We start from the raw sequence: 10,041 nt of genomic DNA on the forward strand, positions 1-10,041 counted from the left end.
GGAATACAAAGGGACAGGGAGATGAGTGTGATTGGGATGCATGATATGAAATTCACAGAGGACCAGTAAAAGGTTAAAAACAAACAAGAATAGAATACATCTACCAGGACTCAAATGATTCACCAGCCTGGAAGCTGAAATTACCACCTGAAATTTTGGAGATCCTTCTACCACAGACTCAACAGGCAAGGAAGGGTACTGCTAATGTATTTGGTCACAGAGAGGAAACACACTTGTGGCCATGTGGTGAGAGCAAGGAGAACTATTCCTGGTACCAGAGGTGTGTCAGAGAGGCATTATCAGTATTCCAGAAGCAACACTGAAAGTTAGCAGAAGCCAGCAAACCAAGGCAGGAGGTTGTTTAATATTTAAAGAACCAGGCCTTCCTCTAGCAGTATGCAATCCTGCTACAGTGGTCTAGTGCCTAGGAAGAATATGATCTCTGAGTCAGGAAACTAACTGCCCCCAGCCATCGCATATCACTTCCCCTCCCGCCTACACACCTCACTGTCCTTCATTTAGACTTCCGACTGTTTCCTGCTCTTACTTCCTGTCTCCTCTGTTTTGAGGGTGAGACAGGAGAACAAGAACATAGGTTTCACCATGAATGTAAAATTCTAGGCCCTTGAGTGCTGTTAATGATGATCTTCCCATTAGCAACAAAGTCTAAGGATAAAGCCTACTTCCATCATACACATGATGTAGGTAGGAGACTCCAGGAAGTGATCCCTGGGGACAGTGGCGGCGGAGCTGTGGGAGATGCATCTTAAAGGAGAGTACCCAAGAGACCTGCTTGAAAGGAGAGAGCTGAGGGTTTAATGGGCTACGGCCCAGCCCAGCCTGCTGCTTCCACCAAAGCCTGGCGTGGAGAACCATTGATGACAGCAGAGCGAAGCAGACCCAACAGGTGAGTTCTGCAGGGGATGGAGGGGCCAGACAGAGGCAGAGAAAGCCATGGTAAAGAGAAGAACAGAGGCTGTGGATGTAAGCAGAGGCAGGCCCTCAGGCTCCAGGATGATTGCACACACAATAAGTCTGAGACCTTGGGTTAGGTACATTGATAGGTGAAGAGAAGGAGGTCTGCCAACAGCAGAACGCAAACCGTCTGGGCCTGGGTTTCCCTACATAAGGCTAAGGCTAAGGAGAGCCAGAGCCATGGGAAAAAGCAGCAAGCTGAGTTCTTATGAGGTCCAGCTTTTGTGAGCACTTGTAAGTACTAGCTATCTAAAGGAAGCTTACAAGGTCACAGACAGGAACCAAAAGAAGTGGCTTGGTGAAGGCCACAGAGCTAGTGGTGAGCAAGCATTTGTATCTTGTCATCTCCCAAGTTCACAGACTTGTCTGCTACAGTGGATGTGGCATTGTGAAGGCAAAGAGTGTGGCTTTGTGGTGAAGACTCTCTTTCCCCTCAGAGCATGGGTCATGTGACATGTCTTTTCATTCCCCACTCTGACAAACACACAGGGGACACTCAGAAGGCAGTTCATTGAACTGTAAATCCTTCAGAGATCTACCCATCAGCACCCTCCCTGTACAGATGGGATAAAGTGATGAAGGTCACAGCAAGAAAAAATAAGGGCTGGTCCAGCATCTGAACTCTTGGTTAATAGATAGGGCTTAGACCTTTCAGCTAGGCTGGGTCCAGGAGCACCCTCTGCTCTTACTCCTCACGCTGTGGCCTTGGACGAGAGCCTGTCCTTCTTTTAACCTTAATTAATTTCCTTTTTTTGTATATATGCTCCATTTTCACTTGACTTAGTAGTGTGTATGCATTTGTGTGTGTGTGTATCTATGTGAAAGTGTGTATGTGTGTGAGTGTAAGTATGTGTGTACGTGTGTGCATGAATGTGTGTGAGTGTGTATGTGTGTGTGCATGCACATGAGTGTGTGTATGTGTACAGGTGTGTGTGTATGTATATGTGTGTGTCCACATGAGTGTGTGAGTATGTATATGTGTGTATCCACATGAGTGAGTGTGTATGTATTTGTGTGTGTATGCATTTGTATATATGTGTGTGAATGTGTGAGTGTGTGCGATATGTTTCAGAGTTCATGCAAACCTGTGACCCAGCACAAGTGTAAATGTCAGAGGACCACTTTTGGGATTCAGGGTTTCCACTGTGGATTCAGGGATCAAACTCAGATTACCAGACTCAGGCAGCAAGAGTTCATCTACCACACCATCTTGCCATCCCAGGTTCTTCAGTTTTAAGAAGTATAACTGGCAGGGAGGGCTCTGTGATGGGAGATGATGGATTTCAAGGGCAGTTAAACATTCAGGTAACTCATGCATCTGCCCTTCTCTCTCTACCAGGGGTAGAGCTGGTGCTAGAAGATTCCCTACAGCTGGGCCTTTTGGTCCTAAGCATGAACTGCATTACTTAGACACAGACTATAATTCAGGATAAAACAACCCCAACTTAGAAAATGAAGTAAGCCTAAGGGATGTTGGCATTTCCTATGATAAACTGGTTGGCACCAAATATCAAAATCTCTAAGAAATTGAGAAGCTTTGGTGCCCCTGCTTTGATGGTGGCCCAAGACTGGATTGCCTATTAGACAGTCCAGTAACACACAACAGGCAAAATCCACAAGCTAGCTCTCCACCAGGATCTCAGCATCCATGTCTGTCAGCGAATAGTGGGCAGAGGAGGGAGAAGCAGGGGCAGCTGGGGCACCTCTGGGTGTGTCCTTCTCGGGTTCATTCCTCCAACATAACCCCTCACTCTCAAGCTCAGTCTGATCCTGGGAAAACAGACATCCCCTGACCGACTGGGAGCTGCAATGTCCAGGTAGGGCAGGTGGTGTCCCTGAGGGTGTGAAGCAACCAGACTACTGGATCTATTGGCATGTGGGGGTCTGATTCATGGAGTCTCAATTTGGAACCAATTGGCATACTCTTTTGTAAAGTCAAGAACATATATGTCAAGGAGGTGTTTGTATTACCAGACAACAATTTAAACTCTACCATATTGAGCCTCAGAAAAATATTTGCAATTTAGTCTTTATTGATATTATCAACTGAAAAGAGGGGAAGTCAAAACCTCTGCCCAAATATTTTTGGCTTGGAAACTTGATGTCTGGATTCTTCAGGAAAGATGGAAAGGAGAAAGAGCCATGCCCCAGAAAGCAGAGACTCAGCACAGTTTTCCTGGCATTTCAGCCAGATGGTGCGGTGCCTGGGAAAGCCCCCTTCCTCCTGTGCAAACTCTCTGGCCTACAGGAATGGCATGAATGGAAAAGAACTCTTAATATTATATAATTGTTTGTGTATGAGAAATGTTTTGTTAGAAAATGAGAAAATAAAAGTCATAGGCTCCCTAAGACTAAAAACACAATATTATCAATGTCAGGAGACCCTTGCCTCCAGTGGTCCAAGGGATAAGCCTAAGGCTGAGATTAAAACAGTATTTGTCTTTAGCTTAAGTCCCTGCCTCTGTGGGTTGAAACGTTCCATTTTTATTCTTCTGAGAGTTCATTTCTGTAGAAACCGATACTTCAAGCATCTCTCAAGTTCTCTACAAATCACCCCTTCCCCAGCTTCCCCAGGACATCATGGCACCTTCTGAGCAGAGATCAGAGAGGCCTGCTGAGTGATGGCCATACAGTGATTAACCAGAGTACCATCTGGGCTGGGGAGAAGCAGTCAGTGGTCCTGCAGAGAGACTGCCATGGATTCTGTCTTACAGAATCACCAGAGAAGAATCATCAGGTCCCCTGACTTGACAGAACACCTAAAACATTATCAATGTCACCACTTTTCCTTAAAATGACAGAGACCCTCACACTGAGAGGTGGTGGGGGACAGATATGTCAACTTAGAAGGAGACAGCAGGACTGAGCAAACAAGAGAGAAGGAAGTCAGTGGTGGGTTAATAGTTACACTGAGAAGACAGGATGTTTCCATAAAGAGACATCCACCCTCCCCAACTGCAGGGCCACAAAGGTACCAAAACCAAAATCCAAAACCCTGAGACAAATCTCAAGTAAAAAGTAGATGAGTTAATTGACTGGAGAGATCGGATATTCCCGAAAGAATCTTGAGGGACATGGAAAGGAGGGCCCAGTTCATCCTTAGTGCTTAGCACAACTGCAATTGCATAATGATGTCACTGTTTCCTTCATGCCTTTCCTTACCGGGAGTCTTTCAGTCCTAGGAGGTTAGAGCCTCTCTCCTGATCAACACATCTACGTGAACTCAGTGAATGACACATAGTTTTTATTACAGGTACCTCAGTGGCTCCTCCCATTCCTGTGCTTTATTTGTTTTTTTTTAATAAGGTTTATGATGCAAGTGCTTTATCCATCCTTGATTTTAAAGGAAAGATGGAGTTCTGGCATAGGTTGGGGGATCTGGCACAAGACAGAGCCCATGTGCTTCCTCTAGAATTAACAGTAGATGAATTGTTTCTCTCAATCAGACAATAGCCATTCTGTAATTCTCGTCTCAGAACCTTGGGTCCTTCTGTTTACAGATTGGCGTGGAAACCTCCTGAGCATCCGGCTTTAACCCACCATGGAGAACATAGCCTGTAATGGATCAGGGAACTCTCAGACCAGCTTCTACCTTACAGGCATCCCCTCTCTGCAAAAATCCCTCTTCCTTCCTGTCTTCTTTATCTTTCTCCTCCTCTACCTGCTCATCCTGGTGGGGAACACCCTGATCCTGGTGGCTGTGGTGGCCGAGCCCAGCCTCCACAAGCCCATGTACTTCTTCCTAATCAACCTCTCAGCTCTAGACATCCTCTTCACCACAACCACTGTCCCGAAGATGCTGTCCCTACTCCTGCTGGGAGACCGCTTCCTCAGTTTCCCTGCCTGCTTCCTGCAGATGTATTTGTTCCACAGCTTCTCCTGCTCAGAAGCCTTCATCCTGGTGGTCATGGCCTATGACCGCTATGTGGCTATCTGCCGCCCACTGCACTACCCCATCCACATGACCCCACAGACAAACACTGCACTGGCAGCCAGTGCCTGGATCACCACCCTCCTTCTGCCCATCCCTGCAGTGGTACAGACTTCCCAGATGGCATTTAACAACATTGCCTACATCTACCACTGCTTCTGTGACCACCTGGCCGTGGTCCAGGCCTCCTGCTCAGACACCAGTCCCCAGACACTCATGGGCTTCTGCATTGCCATGGTGGTGTCCTTCCTCCCCCTCCTCCTGGTGCTTCTCTCCTATGTGAGAATCCTGGCCTCAGTGCTTCGGATCAACTCCAAGGAAGGGCGTTCCAAAGCCTTCTCCACCTGCAGCTCCCACCTCCTGGTGGTGGGCACCTACTACTCATCCATCGCCATAGCCTATGTGGCCTACAGGGCTGACCTGCCCCTGGACTTCCACATCATGGGGAACGTGGTCTATGCGATTCTCACACCTGTCCTCAACCCTCTCATCTACACCCTGAGGAACAAAGACGTCAAAGCGGCCATCACTAAAATGACGTGTCACCAGGATCCAAAGAATATTGGAAAGCCCTAAATTTACCCATAATGGAATAAACTGAACTTTCCCTCATAAACATCACCAATAGTAGAGAGGAAATCGTGGTAAATTCACACAGCTAAATAATCAGAACACTAACGCACACAACATATCTCCTCTGCTGTAAATTTTCTTACTCTAGAAAGTAAATGGATAGAATTCTTGTTCTACTTTTAAACTGTCACTCTTAAATTTTATAAGACAGTACAACTGGGGAGGAGAGTGGGGGGAGTCACAGTCCCATGAATTCCAAAAACTTTCATCTCAAAGACTTTAGTATTTGCTTGCCAAGTAATTCTTTTCTTTTGGAACTACTGTTGATTTTTCTGAAAATCCCCAGTGTTTCTGACACGTAGCTGTGACTCACTCTTGCCCTCTTTGCAGAAGCTACCACTTAAAAACACCTCTCAAGGGAACTTTGAGAACTGTGGACTCCCTTAGCTGCCCCGGCATTACAGTCACCTCCAGTATTCTCACAACAATCCCATAGGGGACACGCCTCTGTTCACCAGACCCTCCTATAGTCAAAGGAGCAGAGCCCATCCCCCCAGTCCACTAACACTCAGTGAGGGAGTCTCAGCATAACCCACTTGGGCAGTTTCCTTACCCATGTATGTCTATGAAGGTGCAGATCCCCTGGAACTGGAGTTACAGTCAGTTGTGAGCTGCCAAATGGATGCTGGGAATTGAACTCGGATCCTGTGGAAGAACCTCCAGTGTTCCTAACCAGTGAGTCATCTTTCTGCCTGGGGAAGTTTCTTTCTAAATACCTGTTCCATTCATCCAGGGACTGAATAAAAGTGTACAAATATTTAGGTGGTGAGAGATGGGGGAACCTAAGTGCTGACAAAAATGTACAAAGTATTTAAGTGGTAAGAGGTGGGAGCCTAGATGCTGGATATTCTCTTAGCCAGCTTTTCACTTGTAGTCTCCTTCCAATATCCGGAGTTTCTACCAATCAAATCTTGAACCACCATCATGTAAAACTCAGTGTAGCTTGACACAAACCTCAACACATCTGTGAAGAGAGGATCTCAATTAAAGACTTCCCTCATTGGTTTGCCTGTGGGCATGCCTGCAGGACATTTTCTTGAATCCAGCCCTCGGAGAGTAATACCATTCCAGAGCAGGTGGGCCTAGGCTGTAAAGGTGGCTCCTGCAAGGCAGAAGAGAGCCAGTAATGATTGCCCTCCATGATTCATGATTCCCCTGTTTCAGTTCCTGCCTCCAGGTTCCTTCCTCGTGTCTCTACCTTGGATTCCCTCAATGTAAACTAAGTCAAATAAATTCTTTCCTCCACAAGTTGCTTTTGGTCCTGGTGTATTTGTCACAATAACAAAAAACTGACTGGGACAGAGCTCAATAATGATGCAACTCAGGAATTGGTTAGTCCTGGGATGCTACTTTCAGCAGTCTGGGACCACTAGACCACAACAGTTCTCAACCTGTGGGTCATGACCCCTTTGGCAAACTTCTGTCTCAAAAATGTTTGCATTATGGTTCTCAACAATAGCAAATCACAGTTGATATGTTTTGTAATGCACCAGTGTGATGCAGAAGTAGGGGGTGACTACTAGGCCCTTGCCGAGGCACAGCCCCAACCCAAGCAAGAGGCATCAGACAAACAATGGCTCTAGTATAAAATGAAGTTTATTTGGAAAGAAAGAAGGAAAGAGGCCAGCTGGGAACACATGGGGAGGGAGGGACAGACAAAAGAAGAGGGGAGGGAGGGAGAGAGAGGAAGAGGGAGGGAAAGAGGGAGCAGTATTGTTGAGCCAGGCTCCTACCTGGGTGTTACTACCTGCTGCGTGGAGCCTAGAGGAAAAGCTAACAATGATTATTGAGTAGCAACAAAAATAACATGGTTGGGGATCACCACAGAAGAGGAACTGTACCAAAGGATCAGAACATTGGGATGTTGAGAGTCACGGCCCTAGAGTTTACTACAAAAGCCTTCATGAAGCCAAGTCAGCTTTCTTTACTGACTCTGGAAAACAGGGATTGGAAGACATGTCTTTCCATCTAAACCGTACCCACTTTCCAGCATGCCTCGTCTTCACTCTTTGACAGTGATGTCTAGATTCCAGTAGGACCTCAATCTTCAGGTTCAAAAAAGACAGGTGACTCAGTAACCTAGCCCCTCGAGTTCCAATTAGAATTTAGCCTAAGGATGTGGAGAGGAAATTTTACTGTCTCTGCCCCATTTCCAACCAATGTGCAATTGCAACATTATCCCCAGCATGTTAACCTGCATCCTGCTGGAATTCTGGACTCAGAATGTCTCTGGGCACCAATGTCAGTTTTCAGTGAAAGCTTTCGCCTCCACTCCCCAGACATCTGTCCATCTTTAAGCCTCTTCTAAACCACACAAAAGATCAGTCACACAGAAAGTGGGTTGGTGTGGTAATGGAGTTCAGGGTAGTTTTACCTCCACTCCCTATCTTCTTGGGGCTTCTTTTAAATATTTATCATAGTAGAAATGGAACAGTAACCAATAATAATACATTTTACCCACAGCCACATCTGCTAACTGGCACAGTCTCTTTGTATTTCACCTCTTAAAAAATTGTTTTCAACTTTTATGCCAAAGAATACTATCAGTAGGGTGAAGACCATCACAGAATGGGAGGAAATATTTGCCAATTTCATATCTGATAGCAAAGGCATTGATATCAAATAACATATGCAAAGAATTCTTGCTTGACAACAAAAATGTAAACAGATCAATTAAAAAGTGAGAGGAGTGACAGATATAGCTCACTGATTCCCAAGGCCCTGTGTCTAACATCCAGAAACACACATGTGCACATGCATGTGCACACACACACACAAACGTACATACATGTGCACACAAACATACACACATGCACACACATGCACACATGCACACACATGAATTCACGTCCTTCCATCTAAACCTTATTCACTCTGCAGTATGCTTAATCCTCACTTTGAAATCTATTGGTGGGAAAAGGACTTGAATAGATAGGCAGTCCTTTGAATAAGACATGCAAGTGGCTAACAAGCACAAGAGGAGATCAACATCTCTAACCACTGGGAAAAACACAAATCAAAACCACAGTGAGGGCTAGTCAGATGGTTCAGCAGTTAAGAGCACTGACTGCTGTTCCAGAGGTCCTGAGTTCAATTCCCAGTAACCACATGTTGGTTAGGAAGAGAAATCGAGAGCCCACTGAGGTACTTGCTTATCTGAATTCATAGCACTGGCATTTACTATACTCAAGAGGTAGGAAGTATGTATGTAACTGTTCACTGACCGATGACTAAGAAGCAACATGGGCGTTTGCAATATATTTAGCTATTTTTTCACATTTCCATAATAAATTTTTTTTATTTTTTTTTTCAACTTAAAATGCCCCCCCCCCCAGTCAAGTGTAGCTGTCCTGTTGAGAATATCCAGAGGCGTTAGCACTGTGACTCGAGCCTGAAGCCTGCACAGGCTTATGCCACACACATTCTGCCTCTGTAGGCTTGAGTCACGGTACTATTGGCCATACGTTCAATGAACTGGCAGTATGCATTAAATAAAGTGTCTTTAAACACAAACATTTGTGAAGTCAGGCTATGTATTATTTGTTGAAGTAATTATTTTAAAAAGGCCGCTGGACAGGCTGATTATCTATGTGGCAGCGGCTCTGCTTAGCTCAGGCTGCCATGTGCTGTGGTCTGAAGCCAAGCGCTTCACAGCTGGAAGTGGCCTCATGCGTGCCACAGCTAGAAATGGCCAGCCAGAAACACCGGTCCTTGCACCCACGAGACGCCAGCATGGGAGATGGCTCTGCCAATCTTCCACAATGTCTCCACAAGGTTGGGCTGAGCCCAGACCACCCCAACATCCATGCGGTATCCAGTAGAAAATGAAACTCTAATGTTTAAAGATTATCCTATAGTTTTATATGTTTGGTAATGTTCAAATATCAAGATGCCCACACAATTAGAGGTGTAACCCATTAACTAACCTAGATATAAATTGTTACCCAGGACTGTTCTCAGTACATGCGTGGTCATTCATGGCACCCACCTCTCTCCCTAGCTCCTCCTCTTCCTTCTCCTCTTCCTCTCCTTACTCATCCCACCTTAGTTCCTCCCAACTTGTGGAAAAAATAAGCCGCTACAATTATTGGCTGACAGAAATGATAGCTGTAGACTTGGGGGACCCTTTACTTCCCCACACAATGATTCATGTCCACTATTTCAGTGTAACTTTGTAGAAAATGATGCTTGCAAATGACAAAATTGAGTCTCTGAGGTCATTTTCTCACAGAGTGGCCATGCCACCTAGGCTCCGGGAAGTAACTGACTCTCTGGTTTCAGTCTTTTCACGTGTTTGCCAAAATCTGTTACCATTCAACTTGAAGCTTTTGCCTTTGTGTGTGTTTGTGTATAAGGAACTGTGTATGTGTTCACGTGTGTGCACACGTGTGTATGGGTGCGTGTGGAGGCCAGATGCTAATGGTGGTTGTTTTCTTCAATCTGTTCACCTTATTTCCCAAGGCAGTGTCTGTCACTGAACTTGGTGCTCACCGGCCCTGGAT

General features: G+C 45.6%; 1 protein-coding gene across 1 annotated transcript; it reads left to right on the top strand.

Moving 5' to 3' along the window:
* The first annotated feature begins 569 nt into the window (after nt 1-569).
* Nucleotides 570-6,790, top strand: LOC117696186 (olfactory receptor 2AT4-like). The gene is made up of 2 exons (XM_076938767.1): nt 570-907; nt 4,476-6,790. Exon 2 carries the CDS (start codon nt 4,517-4,519, stop codon nt 5,480-5,482), a length of 966 nt encoding a protein of 321 aa, XP_076794882.1. The 5' UTR covers nt 570-907; nt 4,476-4,516; the 3' UTR covers nt 5,483-6,790.
* Nucleotides 6,791-10,041: the final 3,251 nt, after the last annotated feature.

Source organism: Arvicanthis niloticus, chromosome 1 (assembly GCF_011762505.2).
Source record: "Arvicanthis niloticus isolate mArvNil1 chromosome 1, mArvNil1.pat.X, whole genome shotgun sequence".
Classification (NCBI taxonomy): domain Eukaryota; kingdom Metazoa; phylum Chordata; class Mammalia; order Rodentia; family Muridae; genus Arvicanthis; species Arvicanthis niloticus.

Bases quoted from the DNA above. Each gene is read 5' to 3' on its own strand.
- LOC117696186 (XM_076938767.1), top strand. From the start codon at position 4,517: ATGGAGAACATAGCCTGTAATGGATCAGGGAACTCTCAGACCAGCTTC.